This window comes from Dermacentor silvarum, chromosome 11, assembly GCF_013339745.2.
Source record: "Dermacentor silvarum isolate Dsil-2018 chromosome 11, BIME_Dsil_1.4, whole genome shotgun sequence".
Classification (NCBI taxonomy): domain Eukaryota; kingdom Metazoa; phylum Arthropoda; class Arachnida; order Ixodida; family Ixodidae; genus Dermacentor; species Dermacentor silvarum.
The window spans coordinates 6,407,053-6,433,864 of NC_051164.1; the positions used below are offsets into that span (position 1 = coordinate 6,407,053).

A 26,812-nucleotide genomic window follows, 5' to 3' on the forward strand; every position below is an offset into this window, starting at 1 on the left:
GTGAATGTTGGCCAGTGTATGTTAGGCAGATTAAAATCCCCTGAAAGGATAATTCGGTCATTAGTCTTTATATTTGCTCGCAAATATTTATCTAGTTCATCAAACTTGGAACATAATATTCACATCTCTTGTTACCATTATCAGTATGACAAAGTGATTTAACAAAGTGCTTTGTTGTACGTAATCTTACTTTTTTACGAACAAGGACCTTAAAATCATTAGAGAAATAATACCGCGAAAGCACAACAAAATTGAAAAGTTGTATTCATTGTACACCAAGAAGAACGCATGTTTTTTCTGTGTCAACTGATTGCAGTGGAATGCCGTAAGTTATTGTAATTACAATTCCTTTAATTGTATGGTTCGAAGCTTGTCTCTTATAGTGTGAGCAACTGTCATGTTACAGTAAAAGCTGGTTAATTCACAACTCATTAATTTGATATTTTGGATAATTCGAAGTAGCCACCACGGTCCGTCCAACACTGTATTGAAGGCGATATATGTAACGCATCCCGCTAATTCACACTGAAATCTGCACCGCCACCAATAATTCGAACTCCGCGTCAACGTGAATGGGGAGAGCACTAGCGCATGGGAGCCCGTTGGCCAAGCTGGTGTCGTCGCGCGGGCCGCGCAACTTTGCACTTTCTGAGGCGAGCGTCGGCAAGTAAAGCTCGCCGGAGCGCCGAAAACATCGGACTATAAGGGTACGGCCGTGCTAGCCGCAAAAAGCGCGCGCGTCATGCCGTGAGCGGCAAGTTGCCGTGCGTCAGCGCCTTGCCGCTAAGCCACCGTGGCAAGCGCGTCTCGCCGCGCGGCAGCGCGATAAGATCTCCCACGCTCTCTGAACACGTGAGCAACACCGCGAGCGCTTGTTGTTTCATGCGAGAGACGACAATTGTCGATTGAAAACCCGGCGCGGACCGGCGGCAGTCTGGTTGTGATGGCTCCGTGACGTCACCCTCGTCGCTCTTGATTGGTTCATCTCGCAGCACACGGCATTTGCCTCAGAAACGGGTCTCGAATCCATTTCGCGCGGCACGCCGCAAAACCCCCGATTCCTGCCGCTTTTGCCGCGCATTTTTGCCGCTAGCGTGGCCGTACCCTAAATGCGCCTTGCGAGCTTCACTTGCGGCCAGTCACGCTACAGCCGAAATGCTGTCCTCTCTATACTTGGACAAGCACGCCGTTGGCTGCTCTCTTCGGAGCATGCGTGCCGCTTTGAACTCATGCGTCGCTTTGAAAGACTGTCTGCAACCGTCGGCGAAGCGACGTTGGCACCCCTTTTCATCGCGCAATGCATTGTGGGTTGGTGCAAAGAATGTGCAGATGCAGCAAGAGCCATCTCAACGTGGGGCACGTCTGACCGTGTTGGCCCCATCCGGTTACGTTGGCTGCGCTAGTGCGTCAAACTATAGACTCGTCAACGTGACTTAGCTTGTGCGTGCTCACGGCACTTTGGACTATATATCCTCCTTAACCGAGCTTTCTTAACTGGGAGCTGTTTTTAGTCGACCCTTCGCCGTCTGTCCGGCGTCACACAGGTCACGTGACCAGGAGAGGATAAAAGCTGCGCCGTGACCAGCAGAGGAGGAGAGGCAATAAGAGAAGGTGTTTCTGTGTGGCGCGCCCTTTAGTATAATGCACAGAGCTGCTGACGACGCCGTCCGCTTTCCCTGCATTCGTGCCAAATGCGTGTGGTGTCCGTGACAGCAGCCGATGCCTCTGGCGGCAGCTCGCCAGGTTTTGACCAGAGAACTGGACACTTCTCGAGTAGTGTCGGAAGTCGCTGCCTCTTCTCGTCTTGCAACGTTTCAATATAAGTTCATGTTGTAGATCTGTGTTAACTTTTGTTTACGCAATTGCATCACTTGCAACACATGCACGCGTAACACTCTTAAAGGGACTGACCGCCGGCATTTATGGACCCAGTTTTTTATGGCTCACCGAAAAGCTCACCCTCGGTAGTTTTTACACCTGCAGCGGTTACTTCCAAAAGTTCGTGGATATTTTGTAAGCAGAATTTTTCGATCTGAGCAGTTTAAAAAAAAATAAGAGTCCCTCCTCCAGCAACGCTGAGAAGTGATAGCGATGCCGATAGTTCGCCTCGCAAATTGTGAAAGCCGCCCATCGTCCTGCTTTCACTGGAGGACGTGCAACTGTGGTTAACCACCTATATTGTCGCCTTTCCAGCCACTTTTAAAGGTAAATAGACTGGTACAATAGGTTTGCGTTGCTGTACAGACCTTTCTTACAGCTGCACCGCGTTATTTTCCCTAGTACACGCCTACGTCATGGCTGGCTGGCCCCCGTCGTCGTTATTCAGTCGATAGACGAGCCAAGCCAAGTTATAGAAAACCAAGGCGAAGGCAGCGCCACTTTTCTACTCACTACAAACGAAGGCTTATCTGCACATTGTTAGTTAGAAAAAACTTATAATAGATAGAATGTTACTGCATTTCAATATTAATAAAAAGACCAGGAACAGCATACACTGGTAGAAGGTCACGTGGTAGACCTCTTAAATAGGTTCATGTTTTTGCCACATGGGGCGCCAAAGGTCATTTTTCACAACTTTTAGTGAAGAATTAAAAATATAAATCCACGTTTAATGAGAAAAACAGGGCCCGTTCTAGCCAATAGGATGGACGATCTTTCTATCCGCGGGGTTATCTCAATTCATGTTCTGAGCGGTTGTCTGTCCCTTTAACACTCGGTGTAATTAACAGAGCTTTGCCATTCGACCGTCTTTACGGAGTTGAAGGGGCTTTTGTAGAAACCCGCGAAGGTTCACACAGGAAGAGTGGTCGATGAGCAAACATGACATTTAATGGAACAACAGTCATGATGACGGTGATGATAGCAGGTGAGCGAGGAAGAAGTTCTACACACTCCCCGCCGCGACATGAAGGGACATTTTGTGTCCTTGGCACGCAGACAGTCAGGTTACACCATATCAGAACAATCGGGAAGTTCCAGCAGGCCAGATAAGGTAAAGGAAACCTTGCACGAGCGGCGTTGCTGACTTGTTTGTGTAAATTCACCTTGTGATCGGTATTTACCAGGATCTCAACCATGTCCTTGTTGCCTTACCGAATGCCCAGTTGCACTTTGTTTCGTAGTGTCAGTTCTTGCGTGCACACGTAGTGGTGTTAGACGACGTTGCTCAACGTTGAACATCAGTAGCTGGCGCTTAGTATTCTGTGGTCATTGCTTGATCTTCCTTGAAACAATGTGGACATCATCAAGGGGTGTCCAGCGTCGGCAAAGCATTCGACGAAACGGACACCTTGGCCTGTCTTTGCACTGCTTTGATTTTGCACAGATGATATCCGGTCTCGGTTGCATCGTTGTTCTTGCTTTTCTGGATATCTGCAGCAGTAGTAGTCTTAATGGTCGGACGTTGGACGTTGTGCCATGTAGGATTCGTTGAGAGTTAAATACCTAGTTCTGACAGCGGGGAATACGGCTGTGGGCAGACGCTCTTCTATGTTGATTGCGCAGTGACGATGGGCCTCCTGTTGTTGGCACCGGCACTGGTTGGAATTAATTTCGCTTCGGTTCGTGCATGGGCCTTCGTGGTCATCAATACAATGTGTATGTTTTCCCTTTCCTGGACGGCACCGTGACTCTTGGGTGGAAATGAGGTCTTCGTGAACTCCTGCACTGTTCATCAGAGACGTTGTCGAACAGCGTGTTACTATTTGATTCGCTCTCATGTCTTGCACACTGTGTGAAGGCTCTTTCGGTATCCCTGTGGCTACAAGAGTCACGTGTTTGTCCTTGTGCTTTCAATGCGTCTCCAAAGTCCAAGATGATGACATCAGTGGATAGCTGACTTCGGTTCCGTCATACAAGTCTGTAACCATGTTACTACCGGTTTTAAACACGACAATGTTGTCTTCAGTGGGTACTTCCATGTCATTGAAGATTTCTGTCTTTATGCCGTTCTTTCGTTAACCTTCTTCAATGCAGCCATGGCTTGTAGCTTCAGTCTTACAATCTTTTACCGGTTGTATGTTTTGCAACGCGTCAAGGCACAAGAGCAATAAGATGGTCATTCCCTTCCCAGAGATCTGTGACACGTCTTCACTGTTTACACTCTGTGTCATCTCAATAGCAAATCTGATTGTAGACTGCAGTGTAACCAGTTTATCACTGTAATCTACCTGAAAGGTATATTCTTCATATATTTCGTCATAAGGATTGAGCACTTCAATCTTTCCATCAAGGAAACAAAGCCTCTTATGAAGCATTTCGAGCCGGCTGCTTATGAGGTGCAGTTGAGCCGTTGTGGCCTCACTGATAGCCTTGTCGATATTGTCGCAAATGATGCTTACTGTTCTTCTCATAAGCTCGGCCTCCTTGTAGCTGGCGGCTGTCAGTGGATGAATGAGGGCTGTCGGTAGCGTTGACTCCGCTCTTCCCGGTGAATCCATGCGTGGGCGTCAGTCGGTCCTGGGGGCTGTTCGGTCGTTGATTAATACAGCTCCCTGGTTTCACGGCACCATTTTGTAGAAACCCTCAAAGGTTCACACAGGAAGAGCAGTCGATGAGCAAACATGACGTTTAATAGAACAACAGTCACGATGACGATGATGATAGCAGGTGAGGGAGGAAGAAGTTTGTACAGGGGCGATGAATTTTTATTGGTTTAAAGTTGCCATAAACGTCACCAGGTCTTACACACTGTACTCTATTTTTAAAATAAAACTAAAGAATTTGTAAAACTAATTTCGAAAACTTATCCAACAACATTGTGGTCTATTGTATCAAATGCTTTGGTCAGGTCTATGAATTATGCCAGTACAGTCAAACCTGCATATATCGAACTCGTAAAAAAACTGGAATTAGTTCGATATATCGAGTAATTCGATATAGAACATTTAAAGAATTTGACAATGTACAAAACACACCTCATTAAAAAGGTGTTCTTTATTTCCGAAATACATGTGCGGCGGGCATATTAGTGCGAGAAATAGTCGCCGATCTTCTTTTTCATTTTTAAAGCATTGTTGAGCATACACTTTTCAACATTGTCGAGTGACTCGGAAAAGCCGAGCCCACAGCCTTCTATGGACGCGCAGTGGCGGCGAACAACTCTCAGTGCATGAAGTGCATCGGAACACGTGGGTGGGTCGGAACTGGTTGGGTTCTCGTAGTAACTGTCGCCGGCAAAATCCCTAGCCAGATCGTAAACGATGTCTTCGTCAGCGTGCTCTCCGGTGGTCGCAACATGGTCGTCGACGGTGACGAAGTCTCGCTGCAGTCCCATCACAAACGGCACCCGGGAACTCAGACAGCTGGCTAAACAAATCGTCAAGTTCCTCAATTGGTTCATCGAAATTTTCGAATGAGCTTGCGCCAGTAATATCCATGCGCAGGGCCAGCGTCTCTGCTTTTTGTCTAAGCAGGTCGCCAGACACGGGTATCCGTTTAGCTACAGTGGCGCTCAGCCACATGTTCAAGGCCTCTTCCAGCTTAGGATGGCTGCCATCGCTGAAATTTTTCTGCTTCCCCGCAGACACCTTTTCCTCTGCCTCCAGGATCTTCCCCTTGTTCTTCAAGTAGTCGGCTTCGAAATGGAGAACTCCCGAGCAACTTCGCATTGAGGTCGGCCGCTTTCCACCTGACGAATAATGACTGCTTTCTTCGCCATCGTCAGAGCCTTGTAATTGCCGCGTCTCGTTGGTGCAGATGGCACGGGAGGCATCGGAGCCATTTCGCACTACGCAACGACTGGACTATCCGAACTATCGCTCGTGGTTATACATTACTTCAATGGGACGAGTGGCAGTGCCGCGAAGGTGTCCGAATAAATGAGCATGCCCGAATTTTCAGCGTCTGAATAAACGGTCGGTGACTGTATATTGTTGCGAAAGTTGAAGTCCGTGCGGCCACGAAGGTTCCATGTATGGTGCCGTGCCAGGTGCCAAGAGGAGGAGATATCCAGGGAGATTAGAAAACTGGTTTATATACAAATGTACATATGGTATATTACAAGATGGGCTCCATGATATTGGAGCCGTCTACGTGCTAACATATTTGCATGTAGTAGCGTTTACACCTCCGAGCGTTCTACATGGTTGAGCGTCTCTCCATCGTCAAGCGTCCCCACAACACTCAAGTCCCCTGTTTTATCCCTTCCGTTTCCCTCTTTCACTTGACGAGGGAATACATTTTAGTTCTTTTAGCCAATGACAGTCTTTGATCAGGTGGCCATATCCCGCACGTGATGTGTCGTCGTTTCCCGCCGGGCTCCGCCTCCAGTCTTGCTAGGTCGCCCCCGAACACAGGCAGCGGTTGACGCATTGGGAACCGAACGTTGATGTCATTCCCCCGGGATTGCCAGACACTGGCCCCTTTCAAGATTCGCCTCTCCATAGCGGTCAGTTCGCGGAACCAGGGAGGGCGGTGGCTGTTTCGAAAGGAAGCCAGTTTGGCGCGTCGCAATCGGTGCCGGGCCTCGTCGTGGTTCGGGCGGCGCTGGTAATTCACGGAACCGCACCAAAGGGGCAAAGCTGCCGTTTAGCGACGCATGAGATAGCCTGGAGACCAACTGCTAATCCCTCAGTCCCAGGTCGGCCGCGAGAAAGGAACGCCAGATTGGCGCGTCTGAGTCGGCGCCGGCCTCCTTTTTTCCCGAAGGACCGCCAGACACAACAGCACCCCCGCCGCCAGATAATGCATTGGGAGGTCGAGTTGTTCCATGCAGCTCGGCTGGTTTGATGCCTGCTTTGCTCAAAGCCATGGGGCCGCTGCTTCCAGGAATGAGGATCTTCCCGCCAAAGGCCTCTTCATAGGTGGGCTCCGACTGGACTGCAGAAATGCAAGATGACAAGCTCCAAGGAGCAACCTTTGTCAGCCACACACAATGCTGCAAGCGCCACTGCAAGCCACTCTCATCGCCAGACTTTACCAATTACAAAAATCTGACAACCCCCTATCTAAAGAAAACCCTAAAACACAAGGTGCGCGTTGATCCGGACAAGTACCAAGAAACTTCCGATGATGTGTCTTCGCAAATAGACACCGACTGGGTTTATGTAATGAAGCTATGTAATTATGAATTAGAGCTTCCACAGATCAGGAAGGCGAAGGGAGAACTGGCCTTCACTAATTCACATTCCGTAACACTTAGCACAAACTAATTATTACATAATGCCTAAAATACTAAATAAACAAATGGAAAAACCATCTACGTCTTATTACAAACTCGTGCAAAACTGGAGTTCATTAACTTGCGCAATTTGCGCGTGACATGCCAAACTATATGCAACTGACATTTTGCATTTCACTTCTATAGCTGTCAAACATTCAACACCCATCTCCCACAAAATGAATACAAAAGAAGAAGAAAATGCTACCGGTCTTCCCTGTTTACTCATTCTCGGGCCCCAATCACACCCCTTTCTTTCAAACGAACTCGAGGGGGTCGCACATTCCGGGGATTTCGCAAGGAGCCGTCGCGAAGAAGGCAAAAGCCACTAATTCGCTTGACGCACCTTGCAGCTGTGACTTTAGGACAACCGCTTCCAAGTACGGGGAGGGCGATAGATTGACAGACCCGTGCGGGCACTTTCCAATTATCTGCTCGGGAGACCCTTTTCTTTTCCCCCGCGAGTGATCGGCCATTGTAACAGCCTACAGGACGCTTCCCTTTGTCCCTCTGCTTACAATGCGCTGTACGCGATGCGGTTAGGCGACTGTTACCACTCCTGGATCTTCGCGAAACCCTCTTTTTCGCGACGTGTGTCACGCCGATCCCCGATATCAGCAAACGCCTAAGCTTGGAAGTTACCGTCCTTTGCTTTTTCACGCTCTCTGCCTGGACTCTAACGAATTTGCCCCTGTCGCCTTGGCGCTTCGCACGTTTGATTCCAAGCGCCTCGACTTCGTCCGCCTTTCTCGTTTTGCACCTACGCCTTTTCTGTTTGGCATGCTTCATAGAGTCTGCAGTTTCGGCTCACGCACTTGAAATTTCCCTGCCCCTTTTGGTTTCACAGTGCGACTGCCTTTCTAATTCAGCATGACGAGATTTTGCCTCTGTCCAAGTTAGCTCGTCATCATGAAGTCTGTCTTCAGGTGGCCTAGCGCCATTACTGCCGTCGATAGCATGCAAAACTTCTCGCAGGCCTTCGAAGTCGGCCCTTGCTTCCGAAACAGCCTCGCTAAATGGCGAAACAAGCGCTTCTTCGCGCTTGTCACCGTTACCGTTAACGACTGGCAACACAATCCTCTCAGCACTGTCTGAACAATCTTTGTCACTGCCATCTGGGCCTTCGCAGTCGGCCCCTGGTTCTAGGGCGGGAAAACCACCGCTCTCTTCGGTGACCGCATTCACCTCTCTTCCGGCTACTAACACGTCTAACTCATCACTGCTTACAGCTGCCTCTGGAATCGTTCCATGGTCCTGTGACCGCTGCTCAATAGGGAATAAGCCTATCAGTCTCTGAGTCTCCTCACGTGCTTTTGCCCTGAAAGCTCCCTTGCTGGAGATGGATTTTCCCGGTTCCCTCAGCATTTGCTCCGACCTATTTGAGAAGCAATGCGTCACCTTGTCTGGCAGGTTGGCCGAAATTGCCGCCGCCGTACACACTTGGCCTAAAGGGCCTTCCGTTACTGAAGCGGGAAATCCACCGCTCTCTTCGCTTTGTGTGTGTGCCACTTGCATCACACCTTTTCCAAAGCTTTCTGCACTAGTCATCTCAGTGCTACTGTTACCTTCGACAGGCTCGGCTTTTTCACTGTCTTTTGGGCCTTCGCAGTTGGCCTGCCATGCTACACCAAAGCGCCTGAACAAAGCCCTCTTAGCCCTGCCATAGTCGCGCGCTTCCTCCTCGGATAAACAATGCATGAAACACGCACCGACACTAAACGGGAGAAGTGCTCCTAATCGCTCGGCCTACGAGTCCCGGCTGACACCCTCTTTCTCACACACTCGTTCAAAACCGGCGAGGAAATTAACAATACCCTTGTCTGTCTCGAAAGTGTGGAGCTGGCGTCGCGCTGTCCGCCATCTGAGCATCTGATTTTCCCGTTCGAGCTCCTTCATCATAATAAGAGCGTGCCGTTGCGCTGCCTCTTGCTCACGCCTCTCGCGAATTTGGGCGTCATGCTGGCGCCTTTCTGCTTCTTCACGCTCGCGCCTCTTGCACTCCTCTGCCTTTTGTTTTCTTTCCTCAATTGTCTCCCAACCCTCGTCAGCTTCCTCGACCAACACCTCTTCTGCCTTCATGACGTCGAGAACCGCTTCTTTCGTTTTTGCGGAGTCGGCCGAAATGCCTAACTCCTCGCAAATTAGAAGGAGGTCCTGCACTCTGAATTTATCCATAGCGATCTCGTTTGCCTTCAAAATTCACCCTTCCTAAAATTCGCTATTTAAAGAGGGTGAATTTCCCAAAATGGTGCCCGCCAGAAAACACAGAGTTACTCTACTAGCAACTACTTACTTGTACTAGAGAGTTCTGACAACATGAAGGGCAAACTCAGGTACTAAGCCCGTCCTTATCGCTACTACATAGGGAGATTGCAGAATTTCATGCTTCGTGCTCCTTACCCAGGAAAACAATTTTCATGGCCTCACCGGCCTTCTCCCAACTCACTTCCTCATTCTGTAAAAGCTCCAATTGTTGACTTTTGCCTACCGCAGGGCCAACCAAAATGCCCATCGGCTCACAACATTTGAGGAGTTCCTGGATTTCAAACGTATTTACAGTGCACCCTGTGTTTCTTCCCCTTAGTAACTTAGCCCACGAGACACTATATTCTTGGTCTGCGAGACAAAATTACAAACAACACCAAACCACCATTACCGACTTAGTCACCTACGCTAATGAGTCTGGCGAAAAGAGAAGCAAACATGTAGCACTCACCACACCGATGTAGTGAACGCCGGTCGATCCCATAAGCTGCCAGCCACTGTTGCGAAAGTCGAAGTCCGTGCGGCCACGAAGGTTCCATGTATGGTGCCGTGCCAGGTGCCAAGAGGAGGAGATATCCAGGGAGATTAGAAAACTGTTTTATATACACTGTACATGGTATATTACAAGATGGGCTCCATGATATTGGAGCCGTCTACGTGCTAACATATTTGCATGTAGTAGCATTTACACCTCCGAGCGTTCTACATGGTCGAGCGTCTCTCCATCGTCAAGCGTCCCCACAACACTCAAGTCCCCTGTTTTATCCCTTCCGTTTCCCTCTTTCACTCGACGAGGGAATACACTTTAGTTCTTTTAGCCAATGACAGTCTTTGATCAGGTGGCCATATCCCGCACGTGATGTGTCATCGTTTCCTGCCGGGCTCCGCCTCCAGTCTTGCTAGGTCGCCCCTGAACACAGGCAGCGGTTGACGCATTGGGAACTAAACGTTGGTGTCGTTCCCCCAGGATTGCCAGACACTGGCCCCTTTCAAGATTTGCCTCTCCATAGCGGTCAGTTCGCGGAACCGGGGAAGGCGGTGGCTGTTTCGAAAGGCCGCCAGTTTGGCGCGTCGCAATCAGCGCCGGGCCTCGTCGTGGTTCGGGCAGCGCTGGTCATTCACGGAACCGCACCAAAGGGGCGACGCTGCCGTTTAGCAACGCATGAGATAGCCCGGAGACCAACTGCTAATCCCTCAGTCCCAGGTGACAATTCTCAGCCGCGAGAAAGGGGCGCCAGATTGGCGCGTCTGAGTCGGCGCCGGCCTCCTTTTGTCCCGAAGGACCGCCAGATACAACAATATGGACACTCCAGGTGCATTTTTACCATCGACGCCGAGGATCGCGGCTCAATCTCTCAGGTTCAAGGAAGGAAAGTGGGGAGGAAACGCACCGTATTATGTCACGTGCATTTCGCTGATGGGAGGGGAGGCAGGGGGCTGGCACAGCAACTGCGCATTGCACGGCCGCACATGCCCTATCTTGAAAGCAATCTGCATTGCGGGCTAAACCTAGGTGCAACAGCAGCTAGTACCTTCGTGCATGCTCCGTTCTCGCCGCTCAGTTTACGTTGAAGCGATGCACGGCACGAAGGTCACTTCGCTCACTGTTGCTGTCACACTTTCTCACGCCAGCATTTTGACAGCGAGTGTCTGTGGTCATCGAGTGGGATGTGTTCATGTTTGCCTGTGCGCACTGACACCATACTTGTTAATTTACATGTTAGCAGTTCATACGGCCGATAAAACTACTATCCTTAATTCGTATAGCTGTCTACGCATTTGCTACTGCAATCGATGGTTTGCCTTTTGGGCGAAACTGTGACCTTTTTAGAGGTGGCCGCGTAAAGAAAAATAATTGCTCAAAATTATTCCTCGCATAATGAACGCACCCCCCAACTTTGCGCATATTTTTCGGGAAAAGAAGTGTGTTCATTATGCGAGTAAATACGGTAAACTGTGGTGAGTAGTGGTTGTCTTTGTCTCCCCCTCCAATGTGTGTCTTGTTGCACTAATATCCTTTGTCATAACCATGAGCTATGACCAAGTTGAAGGCTGAGCTGTCACATCTGATGGTGAGAGTAAGTGGCCTTGGGTAGTAGAAAGGGGAAATGTTGTTCAATATGATGAATGTTCAGTCAAGTGCCTTTATAACAAAGTGCTGAGGACCTCCAATATCCTTCATTGTACAGGTCACTTGGTTGTAAAGATCACCCACCACACCGCTCACAATAGAGCAAGCTAAACACGTTCAGGAAGTTCAGGAAGAGAAAACCTGTAACATTAATTCAAGAGAAACTTGGTGAAATAAGTTGGTGAAGTTTTTTGTGCACATTTCATCTGTTGGACTGTGAGACTGCAGCTGAGCCTGCAGCCAACCCCAGGAGTGCGACGCAAGGTAAAGCTGGAGGTGATCACCCTGACTGTGGTCTTCATTGTCCTTTTCATGGGTGAGGTCAGCATTACGGCTTTTACACTTTGTTTCATCCCCACTGCAGCTTGGCTGTGACTCTCCCACCTTTGTACATTGAAGGCAGTCACAGCCTAGCTAGGTTGGTGACGAAAGAAAACCGTTTAAAATGCTGGCTCTACCGACCCTGAACTGGTCCGGCGTCAAAATGTCAGGAACTTGAAAATTTTTTGGTTGGTGTCGCACTCAGTCTTATCAATAAGTCATTCTCAACCAGAAGATATATGTTGAATGTTTTCCTTTGAGGGCAGATATTGTACAGAATTTAATATGCGCTGCATGCTTATGCATTCAATGTGCCAGCATCAATGCCTGTGAGCAAATGCCTATAAAGAGAAGTGTGCATCTTTGCTTCTTTTCAGAAGATTTGCATCTCAACTAGTTGGTGGTCCATGGCACAACATATTCACAGAAATGTCCTTACTACCACCCTGCTGAATTACAGGTTGTGCCAGTTCTTTGCTAAGGAAAACTTAACAAGGGGCCTTCATGAAAATGACACAACGCGAGATGAAATATAGTAGTAGCAGATGGGGCCTCCAGTCTTGTATTATTGTGTTTTATCATCTTTTGTGCCAGTTCTAAGATAAAGCTGGAGGTGGTCACCCTGACTGTGGTCTTCATTGTCTTTTTCATGGGTGAGGTCAGCATTACTGCTTTTACACTTTGAACCTAGGCCAACAGCAAGTCCTACTTGTAAAAGGTGGACCTGCAAATATGGTGCTTGATCTAAAATTAGGCTATCAGGAAATGTGTGTATGCTGCAGCAGAATGGTTGGTGCATACTGATCAAGTCATGTGATCTGTTCTTGCAGCCAGCTGTCTTGTCTCCTACTGGCACCACGGCAACTGGAGAGGAGCAGTGCGGTGTCCCGTGTGCCGACAACAGGTAAGCAGTTCTTTGTCCGACTTGTTTGTCTGGAGCGAAAATTAAAACAACTGAGAGCTTTTTTTTCTCTCACAAGACTTTCAACAAGAACTTGAATTGGAAATATAATGCACACTGAATGTAATCTTATGTAATTTCTCATAGAGTTTCAATAAGCTCAGTCACTTTCTGAATTCCTCAAGTTTGGCAAGAACGTACTGTGGGTGACATAAATAAATTTAACTTCCCGTTGGCCAATAGTACAGTATAGACCACTTATAACGTAACCGCTTTAGTGCAGGACTGGATATAGTGCGGTCTTTTCAGACTCCCGTTAATTTTCCCATAGCACTCAATGTATACACGTATTGCTTATAGTGCAGTTGCGGGAAACGAAATACCGGTTACAGTGTGACTGCCTGGGAGTACGGAAGTCAGCTGAGACGGCGAACGCTCCCCTGAAACGGGCGCCCCAAGGAGTGCTCGATGAAGAAAGAGAGATGAAGTGGGCACGTTGTGCGAACGAACAGTCAGTGAGGCTGAAACCAGAATCTTGTGTGCGAGTCGTGAAATAGCACGGGGCACAGAGCGAGCGATGGCCACGAAACTGCCAACGCCGGCCAGTGCTCGCTTAACGATAACGGCAGTAAACGAAACTTCAGGGAGCGGGCGGCGCCGGCACGGCACGGCGAAAGGTGCATGCGGAGACCGTGGAATGTGAAGGAGGAGGGCGGCAGGGAAGCGGATTTCGCCTCGGAAACTCCGCCGCTTCGGTGGCTCCCCTCGCCCTCCCTCGTAGCTCCCTTACTTTCGACTGTCACCGTGTGCGCCCGCCGCCGCTTCAGCCGGCCCGGCGCCAGCTCCCCGAAGTTTTGTTTTCTGCCGTTATCGGGAAGCGGGCGTTTGCCGTCGTGGGCAGTTTCGTTGGCCGGCCTGGGGCACCGCCGCTGCCTCCCTCTGCGCCGTAGCCGCAGCGTGCAAGGTCAACACGTGACTAGAAAGTAGAGGAAGCATAAAGGAGAAAGAAGGGTTCACTGCCATTTTCTATGTGTGGCTACGGTAGCGTGGCTGAGATGTCGGCACGTACACGCATGTTCTAGCGCAACGCAGAATCAGCGACCTTGCCATTTGAGAGAGGGGAAAATTTGTGCCGCATATTTTTTTCTTTCTTTTTTTTTTGTTTTGTTCGCTCGCGACATTTAGGGGTCTATCCTAAGCTTTGGCTCTATGGCAGTGCCGGAGCAATGCCGGTCGGAGGCGCCGCCGTGTGATTTGGTTCGAATTAACGAGATTCGACTGTAAATTGAATGCCAACATTCTAGCCGCATTCCTTGACTGTCGCATACGCGTGGCGGCTCAGTGCACATGTTTTGCATATGTGCGGGCCTTGAAAATTGTTGCTTTGGTTATAGTACGGTACCACTTATAGTGCGGATATTCGCGACTCCGGCGGCTTACGTTATAAGCGGTCTACACTGTACTAGGAATGTAGATTTACTGAAAAAACATTTTGCCGGGGTAAAACGCATTCATTTTATACTGATAGGCCTTCAAATTTCTAAAATGCGCAAGTCGTAACAATCTTTTCTACTTTTAGTAAAATCAGATTTTTTTTTAGGAAATCTGTGCTAAGTTTCACAAAACGAAGGTTGATTCCTTTCTACAGATACATTTTCACGCCTCATAAAAATTTCCCTAAAAACTAAAAATAGTCAGGACCCTCTTAGTCTGTTATCTGTACACAGCCCGCTGCAGGCGTTTCCCAGCAGCTGACTCCATTCTTCTCTTGCAAATCTCCCAAGTCGTCCTTGACTGTGTTCCCTCGGTACTCGTCCTGCCATGTGAATAGATCTGCTATATGCTTTGCAGACCTGCCCAAAGGTACTTCTCCCTCTCGGAATATCTGACACACTTGTTACCTGCACCAAGCAATGTAACTTGGAGTGTGCCCATGGTCATCACTCATGAGCATTGCTGGTCATCAAATAACAGCGTGTAAAATGAGGTACAAGCATAGGACAGACTTCTAACTGGTCTTTATTTGTCACAAATTTAGAACAGTTTACATCTTGCACAGAAACACCTTTTTTGTCTCAAGAAAAAAGTTAGAATGAATGCTCACACATTGCTTCGCCAAGCCTACCAAATCTGAAGGACATGTTTTTTGCCACAAATAAAGACACACACAAAAAAGTAAGAAACAGACAATGGCGACAGCGTAACACCCTGCAATTTTTAGATTTAAGGTTAACCTTTCATGACTGGCAAGCATGATGGCAATATTTACCACGTGCCAAGAAGGGGTTGCTGTTGTATGATTCTTGCCATTCCAAAATTGTCAAGCGTGGAATGGCCATGTTCTACGTGGAGTCTGCCCTCATCAGGAAATCGTGTACACACACGATGCAGGTGTCGTTCGATAATGAGATCCAGCGACTTAAGGCAGCATGGCTCCCTGACTAGTTGGTGACATCAGTCACCGAAACCCTTTTATTCATTCATTTATTAATACTGACAGCCTTTGCAGGCTATTACAGGAGTGGAAGAAAAGCACATAAGTATACATGGGCATAAGCTCAACAACTACATCCGACATAATATACAAACAAATGTACTGGACGAGAAAAATAAAACAGCTGAATTACAGAATACACAAGTTGAGGCAGGGATTTGTGCTATTGTCTAGGTGTTCTGTGGTGTACGAATGGTACTAGGCGATCAATAAAGACATCAAGAGAGTCACTACTCACGATGGAGTTAGGCAGCTGGTTCCATTCTTTAATCACTCGAGGAAAAAAGCTGTATTTAAAACAATTATTATGAGAGAGTGGCACAGGAATGTACATACTGTGGCGATGTCTAGATGGTTGGTCTGGGTGAACTGTAAAGTACTGCGTTGTATTAATCTTAAAGTGACCGTGAATCAGCATGAAAAGAAACTTCATCCTTTCAACCTTTGTTCTGCCTTCAAGAGTTTCAAGATTTGCTTGTTTACATAACGCGGTCGGTGAATATATGCGGCGATATTTATTATATATAAAACGGGAAGCCAGTCTCTGCACTTTTTCTATTTTTGCTATATCAGATGCGGTGTAGGGATCCCACACAATTTTTCCGTATTCAATAACTGGTCTTACCAGTGTAGTATAGGAAAGTAATTTTACATCGGGAGTTGCATTGCGGATGTTACGGCTCAGACCCCAAATTATTCGATAAGCCTTGGAGCACACATTATCTATGTGCGTATTCCAGCGTAGGTCGGAATTGAAGGTCAAACCGAGGTACTTGTGCTGTTGCACTCTATTAACTTCGTTACCTGCAATGGTGTAAGGGTATTTCATTACATTTTTCTTTCTAGTGACCGACATGATTACTGACTTGTCCGGATTTAGCACCATTTGCCATGTGGAGCACCATTTTTCTATTTCTTGTAAGTTAATGCTTAGCTTCTCTTGGTCACTTGGGGATTGAATTGTGTTGTATATGACACAATCATCTGCGAACAATCTTACTGGAACTGTGATAGATTTTGGTAGATCGTTTATGAAAACCAGGAACAAAAGAGGGCCCAAGACGCTCCCTTGAGGTACACCTGAGACCACCGGGGAAAGAGTCGATTTAAAACCACCAAGGTCGACGAACTGTTTGCGAAAGCTGAGGTAAGAGGAAAACCAGTTTGTTATTTTGGGGTTCCTGAAAATAGCGTTAATTTTTTGCGGCAACTTTGGGTGGGATACCTTATCAAAGGCTTTTGCGAAATCCAGGAATATTATATCGGTTTGTTCACGGCTGTTTATAGCTTGAGCGAGATCGTGAACGGTTTGTATGAGCTGGGTGACTGTGGATAAACCATTACGGAATCCATGTTGAGAAGGATGTAGGATGTTGTTACAGTCTAGGTATGCCATTAAGTGTTTAAACACAATATGTTCCAGCAGTTTGGAACAAGTACAAGTTAATGAAATTGGCCGAAAATTATTGACAACGGTTGTGGAGCCGCTCTTATGAATCGGAATAATTTTTGCACGTTTCCATGCAGCTGGGAAAGACCCTGTGGCAATAGATGTTTGAAAAATTTTTTTGAGGTATTTGGCAACCCACTCTGCATATCGAAAGAGAAATTCATTTGGAATTCCGTCAGGGCCTGGGCTTTTTTTAACACACAAGTGAAGAAGTAAGTTTAAGACCCCCTGCTCCGTTATTTCTATGTCTTGAACTGGAGGGCAGCTAGGAGATTCTGTGAAGATTGGCGACAAACCGTCGTCAGAAGTGAACACTGATGAGAAAAACAAATTAAGGCTTTCAGCTCGTTCTTGACTGTTGTTACCTGCCGCGCTTTGAGACTTTGAAGGATTGACATAGCGCCAAAATTTACTAGGTGCTTCATTTAAAAACTTTTTGAGCCTGACATTGTAAAACTTGTCCCTAGCCTCCCTGACAAGACGCTTCAAGTCCTTACTCATGTGCCTAATGGCACTACTTTTAACAGGATCACACGTACTCCTGTTTGCCCTCCGCTTCCGTTTTAATTTTCGTTTGGCGTGTATAATTTCTCTCGAGATCCATGGATTCCGCTTTCTTATGCGTATCGAACGCTTTGGGATAAAGTGCCTGGTACAGTAGTCAACTATGTTTGAAAAGCTATCCCACAATTCGTCAACTGTAGCACTGGTCTCAAAAAGACACATGAAATCGTCAAATGAACGCTCCAGGTAGTCCAGCACAGAGACATCATCGGCGGTCGCAAAGTTAAGAACTGTGTTAGAAGGTTTACTATGCGTGTGATCTGGCGTCATGTCTAAAGCTATTACAACCATTTTATGATCTGACAAGCCATCACAGAGGTCGCATGTACAGGGACACGACAACAGTTTAGAAGATACAAAGACTAGGTCAAGTATTGATGATGTTGTTGCACATACTCTGGTATAACCTTCTACGACTTGAGTTAAGTTATAGCAAAACGCAAGTTCTATTAGTTGCTCACAGCTTGACGTATCGGTGGAACCAAAGGAGAGCGCGTTCCAGTCGATGCCTGGCAAATTAAAATCACTAAAAGTATTATTGAGTCATCATGGTTTAGGTTCGTGTCCATAAAGTTTCTTAGGTTAATAAGCATGTCTACAGAGGAGTTTGGAGCTCTGTAGACACCACCGACATACACCGTGCGGTTGTTCACCATAATTTTAATCCAAACTGATTCTATGTCCTTCGGAACATCAAGTACAGAAAACAATAAATCACTTTTAACCATAATTGCCACTCCCCCACCTCTTCCTGTCCGGTCTTTTCTTATTAATGTATAATTGGGAGGCGTGACCTCGGCATTCGATATGTCTCGATGAAGCCAAGTTTCAGTTATTACCATGATATGTGGTTCATGCTCCAAGATTATACTTTCAATGTCGGCTACTTTATTAACTAAACTCCTGGCGTTTACATTTATAATCCTAAAGCATGCATTGGGGCAGTTTTTGAGTCACATATGACTGGCCTCTGTGGGAGTATGACACTTTACTCTTCCGCCAGTAACTTCATCCCAACTATACAGAACATCGCCAATTTTAACCTTGTCGAAGATTAATTTAACTTTCATGCCATTGCGCCTCTCTTCGTCTGATGATTTCCAAAGTTTTTGGCGGATCTCAGTAACCCTTTTGGAATAATCTTCTGATATGCTTATATTTGTATTTTTGAGCTTGTGACAGTTCTGCAAAATTTTCATCTTATCTCTGAAATCAGTTAACTTCATAATTACAGGTCGGTCCTTGCCCGTTGTTTTCTTCTCTAATCTATGAATTCTTTCGATGGAATTCAGTTTCTGTCCGAGTTTATTTTCAAATATGTCATTATTAACCTTCTTTAATAATGTTTCCTGTGTTTCACGCACTTCCTCTTTTATACCTCTAACTATGAGATTGTTGCGACGAGATCGGTTTTCAAAACCATCAAGCTGCCTGGAAATGCTGCTCATCGCTGTTTCGTGATCACTAACAACGCTCTCTAAGTCAGTAAGCTTTTTACGACTTTCATCAACGCTCAGTAGTTTATTTTCCATAGCCAGAAGCCTGGCTTGTATTTCAAGAATGCGAGCTTCAGAAGATGTCTGGTTTTCCTGTATTACTGAAATTTTAGCAAGAATTTCTTTCTGCGTATTAATCATTTCTTCGAACATTTTTTCAGTAATAGGACCGGGGTTAGATTCAATATCTCCGGAAAGCCTGAGTAACAAGAATGCCATTGAAAAACAGTCACATATACAATGCACAAGCCTACGTGGACACGGCAGCACTATTAAACAAAGATAATCGCTATGAAAGCCATATTTTCTTTCACCAACCTGCACAAGCAAGGGTACGTTCGGTGACATTGTCACGGCAGTGCTGCCGTGTCCACTGAAGCAGGAGTGTGCAGATGCGCCTTTTATAGGCACAGGCCTTGCTGTCCGGCGATGGTCCCGTGATGTCAGCGTGCCCAACGATGGTGCGCCGTATTCCATGTCCACGTGTCGAAGAGAAGGCATAGTCACGTCGAATGAAGATGTGCAGAACGAGTCGTACCCATGAAGCCATTGCGCCGCGTCGATTCCGTCAGGCTGCAGGCAGTATCCGTCAACAGGGAACGATGCCACCCCGCCGAAGACGAAGAACAAGTAGCCAGCATAAACCTGCACAAGCAAGGGTACGTTCGGTGACATTGTCACGGCAGTGCTGCCGTGTCCACTGAAGCAGGAGCGTGCAGCGAAGCAGGAGCGTGCAAAAAAAGGCGCTTGCACCTTTTACCTTTATGAAAGGTAAAAGGTGCAAGTCTTCCTCCCTTGGGGTGCTTGCACCTTTTACCTTTATGAAAGGTAAAAGGTGCAAGCACCCCAAGGGAGGAAGACTTGTAGTGATTCCTCGTCGTCATAAGGTCTCCCACAACCTCAAGAATGTGGCAGGCTGGTGTGGGGTTTCCCCACTGCCTTTTTCTGCCCCTGTCACACTGTTTCAACTTGGGTCGTGAGGGGACTGGGCGGCGAGGCTGTGGCAAAAGACGTGGCACGACTTATGTGCCGCGGGGGTGGCTTACGAGATTCCCCTTACGTGTGGCAACTCCTGCATCGGACAGACTGGGCACTGCATAAATCTAATAAAAGATGGCATGGCACATTTGCCAGCGCACTACAAGGCCTGCATGTGTCAACCACGTTTTCAGGAGATAAAGATTCTCGGACACAGAAGTCAGGCAGCAAGGGAAGCTAACTATATAAAAAGAAAAGCTCCAGCTGTATTAGCGCTACGTCTGTTATCCTTTATCAATTGGAGACGAGACTGTTCGACCGCTGGATGCGATTGGTTTGTGAATAGCCTGCGCATGCGTGTATGTCTATATAGTATTCCTGGGTCAGCACGCAAAATAAATCAGTTGGTAGTGCCGCCCGGGCCGTCGTCTATGTTTCTTCCTTTTGTGTGTGTCTTAATTTGCGGCAAAAAGCATGTCCTTCAGCTAACACCAACTAGGCCAACAAACAGATCTGTTGAAACTATGAGATCTGCTCCTCTAATTTCACTCGTCTGTTCCTTTGCTTTTTAACAACATGGCATTTCTCAGTCACCAGAGTGCACCCGCATCATGCACAGTATGAGCCAGGTTGCCTTGCTTGCACTATTTTTACATTGTACAGTTGAACCCGGATATATCAAACTCGAAGGGAATGGCAAAATAGTTTCGATATATCAATAATTCGATATATAAATTGAAAATTTTATACAAAAATGTTCAACGGTATACTACAGCTGCTCGTTATACACGATAATTCGTTATGTCCGGGTTCGATATATCCGGTTTCGACTGTACTTGTGCATGGCATGGCATAGGGAGGAAGGGGGGTATGAGCAAAGCAACAAAAAAAGGAGCTGAAAGAATTTATCTAATACTAGCAGGTGATGATAAATGCTTTATTTCTTCTACACAGCACCACAGAAAGACACAAAGACCAGCCTCACAACTCAAGTTTATTCGCAATAGACAGGACAATATACGCCCACACGTGGTTAAAGAAACGAGGGAACGTTAGCCATTCAGATGCAACACAATAGACTGATGCACGATTGTTTTGTGCCATGCCTCAATAATCTCCCGTGTTGTCTGATTACGATGCCTGGCGGCAACATGAGCCTGCCTGAACTCAGGTGTATGTGGCTCTGCCTACATAGGACAAACCAGACTTTGTGTCAATATAAGATTAAGGGAATGCGAGTCGCTTACACGTCGCACTGGTCAGTTGCGTATTGCGTGGCACTGCACTCGAACTGGTAGTATGGCTGACGATGCACTGTCCTGAAAAGGAATCTTTTGCCATTTCGGAAAGTGCTTAGGCCAGTTTTACCAATGGTTCCAGCTTGGGCGCGGATGCAGTGGTGCCACGGCCGCTCGATAAAAAGAAGGTGCAGCCTGCTGCATGGATTAAAAACGGTGTCATCTGCCGTGGAAACTGTTGTCTGGGATCAGCATAGAAAATGCGTCAGGAACATGCTTGGAATGCTGTCACGTGTGGAAGCCGATGCGTCTCAACCCCGTCGGCTAGCGTCGCTCGGCCAAGCCAAGCGGCCAAGAATTCAACTACGGCTGAGACATTCGCTCTCATTGCAGCCCGTCTGACACAGCAGGCCACATTTTTTTTTAATCCAGCGGCCATGTCACTGCACACTGATGTGTGGTGGTGGCCTCGGCAATTAACATATCCACCAACAAACACACCTATGTGGCCTATTGCAGCCAATTCTATTGACTAAGTATTTTAAGCATTTTTTGGCTAAGCAGTAAGTATTTTCAACTATTTGCTTCACCTACTAAATCACCTGCTCGATATCTCCAAACATCCCACCAACAGAGACAGTGTTACCGCCACCATCTCTGTTGAACTATTGTATAACAGCGTTTCAAGTTTAGAATGCCACATGGTGCCTAGCTCAGTTTCACGGACACCATGCATGCACACTTTGTAAAAAAAAAATGGCAGCTGTGAAGGAAGTTGGCACTTCCCCCCTCATGTTCTCATTGGCAAGGTTACTGGAAGCCATGTGCAGTGCTTTGTTCGCATTGAGTGGCTGATCCCGTCTGAGATGATGTGCAACGCACAGGCTAGAGTTGTTAGAAGCGGCGTTTGGACCAACAGCAAGTGTGCCTGCCAAGTGTGTGCTTACTGGGTTGTAGTACAGTGGAATCTCGTTGATACAATCTTTACGGGAACCGGGAAATAAATCGTATCACCCGAAAATCCTATCATCCTGTGTATTATCCAACCAAATCGTATTATCGGGAAAATAAAAATAAATGTATTATGAATAATCGTATCAACGAGGTTCCGCTGTACATGTTACGCTCGTGCAGACCCATAAAGCGGCACAGCCTAAACTGTCCATATCACACAGTTGCATGGTGCATCTGCAACATTGCAATGCCATACAACGCACAGTAGGCAACATGACGGGCACATAGCGTCAACCATAACATCTCTCATGTAGTGTAAACTTCAACATTGGACATTCTTGATGCACAAAAGAACACAAATTGCAGAAGGGTTGGTACATTTTGAAACTTACTTGGAGAAGCACTAGCCGACAGGACCGGGAAAGTCTACACAAGCAGACTTGTGTTGTCACTCCTTCAAATAAATTTCAGAGTTTGGGAATGAGATGACATCTCTGCCTTTATGTCTGTGTGCAATGTTCTTTTGTTCATCCAAAACGCGCGAGTCCAACTCTCTACTCCACTGTGGAAAACATGTTTCAGCACATTCGAGCTATTTCTTTACAAAAATAAGCATGTCTTTTGCCCTCAATATCTTAAAATGAATTTTTTTGTTAAATTTGTGCCAATACTATAAAAACTAGAGGAAATACAAGGCTGATTTTTTTTCTTTTATTGCCTTCCGGATATAGCACAAAACGTATACATAAGCACGAAGACAAGACAAACCCGGACGAGCACTATATCTGGAAGTAACTATGTTAGACCAACTAGCCCAATAGACGGTCCATCTGATTTATTGCCTGCATAAAGTAAGCGTCATTGCCAAGCTACCAAACTAGAATGGTGGTTGTACACTGGAAAGTTTGTTTTTCTAGGACAGTTTTCTGTCCAATGAAAGCATCATGGGGCATAAAAAGAAACAATCCCGTATAAGCTAAGTGCAGTAGTTGAGAAATAGGGTCTTAAGCAGGAGACACACGGTACGATTCGGCGTCCGATCCGATGTGCGACGCCGCATGCTCCGGCATGCGGCATACGACGATTCGGGGCACACGGGACAGGCATCCGAACGAGCGAGCGGCTCCTAAGCTCCGCCCAGATCTTGCACCCCAGCTTGTACGCTCGGAAGACTTCGTATCCTTGTCGAGAAATACAAAATAAACAACTTTGCACAATGCGGCTTCGCTTTACGCGAACACTGTCACTAAAATTACGTCCTTGCGATCGACAAAACACTTCACAGCGGTGTGTTCTCCACTGATGGCTCCGCCGACAGCCAGCGATAGGGCCAGTAGGCCTAGCTCGGCGGACGCCACGGCCGCCACGGCCGCCGGCTCTTGCGATCCAGTCCGAGCTCGTCGACGTGCACTTATTTTTGCCAACACGATTAACTCTGCACACGTAGGTTACCCGTAATTAAATACACTTGGATTACTCGACGCCGTCGATGCGAAGGGCAAGCGTGCAAGCTAAACGAGTGGCCTCGCTCAGACAGTCGGTGTGTGCTGTCTACCTGCGAAATGCTGTCGCAGCGCGGCTCCCGGCCGATCTCGCAAGTAGCTGGGTGCTAGTACTAGGCGCTGTTTTGCAGAACAGGAACAGGTTCGAGATAATTTTACCGAACTGGTAACTATTTCGTGTCAGAAACGAAGTGCAGCAATGCTGTTGCAGCCGGCATGAAAAAAAAAAAAAAAGAGGCAACGAGAAACCGGCCCGCCGGCCCCGCCTCTCTGGAGGGAGCGTCAGAGAACGTCACATGCCAGGCGCGCTGTCATTGGCTGCGGCCAAACGACGGTGCGATTGTCGGACGCGTCGGACGGTGAAAATCTGTCCAGTTTGTCGCACGCCGGGCATCCGATCCGGCGCTTCGGCACGGCAAAACGCCTCGGTTCCGGCGCGTCGGACGCCGGATCGGACACCGAATCGGACCGTGTGTCTCGCGCTTTATAGGGACAATTAAAGGCAAATATTAAATCAAGCTAAAGTGATCGATTAGTGCTTGAGAATCTCTAAGGTGACAATATCATTGCGAACAGAGCCTTAGTAATTGAGAAATTGAGGTAAATGCAGGATACAATTAGAGACTCCCCCGGGACATTCAAGTACTTGCCCGATGACGAAGGTGCGTCTCATTTAAATTTTGTCACTAGTACTGAAAATAATTGTATTAGCTAGCACTGAAAACATAATTGTATTGTATTATAAGAAAGAAATTGCTACTTGTCCAGTTCTATTTCATTTTTAGAAAAAACTAATTGAGATTACTCTTGACGACGATGAGGGCGGTTGAAAGGTTTCGTTTTTGCTCGACTCTGCTTTCGTTTTTCAGTAGTTTCATTATCGCGTAATGCTCCATTGGTTTTGCTGGCTCACAAAACTCGCACAATCTGCAAGTAACGGAGAATTCCACTTCCATGTGATGTTGCTGGATGCCCGAACGGTCCACGCCACTTGACCAAAAGCAGCTGCAGCAGCGAATCCACCGCACTGTCTTAACTCGGTTTCTCCATGGCCATGCGTTTGCGTTTTGTGCAAAAAACCGTACCGCCGTCTCTTGGGTGTCGTTTTACTCACCAACTGCAGCAAAGGGCGGTGACTCGGGTTTGGTGGCAGGAGATTTAAAATGTGATAAAGGTATTCGGACCCTTCAGATGCAATTTTCTCGTAAGCTAAGTCCTTTCTTGGCACGAAACAAGCGTTGTGAGGTTTCTGGAATGGTATATAAACAGTCCACATTGATTTAGTATTTGCCTTTAGTGTCCCTTTTGGTATGCTTCAAGATACATGGGAGGTATAGGGCTGTGTCCTTAATTGCCAAATGAATGGCAATTGGGAGTGACAAAGCTGGCTCAAGTTGCAATAGAGCAGCTTTTTCTCCTTCCGCCTTTTTTTGCTGTATGCTGATTGCATAAGGCAAAAATAAAGATTGTTTGATTGATTCATTTATTGAAAGATATTAAATGACCAATGGAGGCTGCCTCGAAGCTTTACATGATAATGCATGACCGCGAGTGTTCTACAGAGCCCAGAGTTTCCTAATGCTCCCTTGTGCTTTTAGTAAAGCAGGCTTTTTTAGTGAATGGTAACATTGTTTGATCCTAATAGTGAGAAGGCTGTAAATTATTTTGAAACTGTTTAAAAGACATTCTGTTCAATTCTGGCACTATTTGATTTGTATTTAATTCGGGCTCAAAACTAATAAATTCAGTGCAAGCATATTTGCTGGCAAGCATATTTGCTGAACCTCGATTCTGCAAACGGACAAAGCTGGCTTGTGCCAGAAGGCCGTGCTTAGTGAAGCTTTTTTTGAGCCATCCAAATGCTTAGATGCAGTGGTCGGTTGTGGCTGCAAGGTCCATGGCTGGGCTGGTTCCTGGGCATTTGCCGCTGAGCTCTGCTGTGAGTCTCTCATCGCGCTGGCTCGCCCAACCTTAGCTTACACCAATACCCACAGTGTGCATCGCAGTCTCTTGCCCATGGGATGTGTACGGCAACATGGTTGTTAGCCAAGCTTGTTGGTACGACATCATAATATGACAAACATTGTAGAAACGGGACACAAGAATAAGGGAACACGGGCACTGACTTGCAACAAAGGTTATTGCACAGGGGCAAAAGATGTTGGCAGAGGAAAACAAGACACACCCATAAAGAAAATGACTGCATAAGTGATTGGGGGATCCTAGGGCTTTCATGCACGATTTACTTGTCGTGTAATTGAATAGATGCTGTGCTGACGCAAGTTGGGCTGCACTTGACAATGGTGAAAGCGTCTCACAAGTCCGCTGATAATGACGATGAATTCCTTGAATTTTCATCCACATGACCGGCAAAGCCAGGTTGCTGCCACTCTTGTGTTTCACGTTCTTGCCATGCTCCCAGACGCGATCATTGCGGCATCGCCTTTTGCCTTAATCGTCTGTCCCGTTCTTGCACTGTTTGCCTTGTTATCCATACGTGGTAGAGCTCATGGTAGTGATCTGTGTTTGTGCAGGTGTCCGTGATGCTGCGTTGCTTCCAGGACCAACACCTGGCTGATGAGACAGATGCTCAACGCGAGGAACGGGCCCGCCTGCTTCGAGATATCAATGACTACAATCGCCGATATTCAGGAGAGCCCAGGCCAGTAAGTGGTGACACTCTTTGGCAGCTAGTCTGAGCCAGTGCATCGAAGGCACTGCAGTACCACGGCAGGCAGTGTTTTCACCTTCACATTTGTTTATTCAAAGTGTCTTACAGGCCTCTATTTGAGGCATTAGGGAAGGGGCCTAGTACAAAAACGCAAATAGCTTCCTTAAGTGACAAAATACTGTTGTCAGGCCACACTGTCATTTTTAAAGAAGGGTCTCATACACAGTAGGTGCCCTTGGACACATGGCCAATCGCCTAGCACACTAATCCCAACAGATAGAGCCACTACAGTAAAACCCCGGTGATACGATCCCGGCAGGCACGAATTTCGGTGTAATATGAATTCATAAGATTCCCAAGCCGAAATACATTGCTTACAATACGAAAACATTGGCTGTTATAAATGTGTTGCCGCGCTGCTGCGGATCATGCAAACACGCGAGCAACAGCGGCGGTGGCAGCCGAGCCAGCGGAGCAACCGGCACAGGCAGCACAGCGGGATCTGGGCAGAATCCATAGTCGCCAAGCAACCGGCTACGTCACGCGGCTGCCTAATCTCTCATTGGTCACTCTGTCGATTAGAAGTGACCACATCACAGCCTGACGCTTTAAGCAGTGACGATGACCACGACGGGCAGCCCACCATAACGCTACTGGCAAGCTGAAGTGTTCAGTGGCGTGCGAAAAC

At 47.1% G+C, this 26,812-nt stretch overlaps 1 protein-coding gene and 1 non-coding gene across 2 annotated transcripts in view; one reads left to right on the forward strand and one right to left on the reverse strand.

Moving 5' to 3' along the window:
• LOC119433644 (E3 ubiquitin-protein ligase RNF170) overlaps positions 1-26,812 on the forward strand; it is a 113,277-nt gene that overhangs the window by 50,685 nt on the left and 35,780 nt on the right. The window lies entirely within an intron of this gene.
• On the reverse strand, positions 17,877-19,492 carry LOC119433643 (uncharacterized). The gene has a single exon (XM_037700898.2). The coding sequence runs from the start codon at positions 19,454-19,456 to the stop codon at positions 18,239-18,241; it is 1,218 nt and encodes a 405-aa protein (XP_037556826.2). The 5' UTR covers positions 19,457-19,492; the 3' UTR covers positions 17,877-18,238.

Bases quoted from the DNA above. Each gene is read 5' to 3' on its own strand.
- LOC119433643 (XM_037700898.2), bottom strand. From the start codon at position 19,456: ATGTCACCGAACGTACCCTTGCTTGTGCAGGTTTATGCTGGCTACTTG.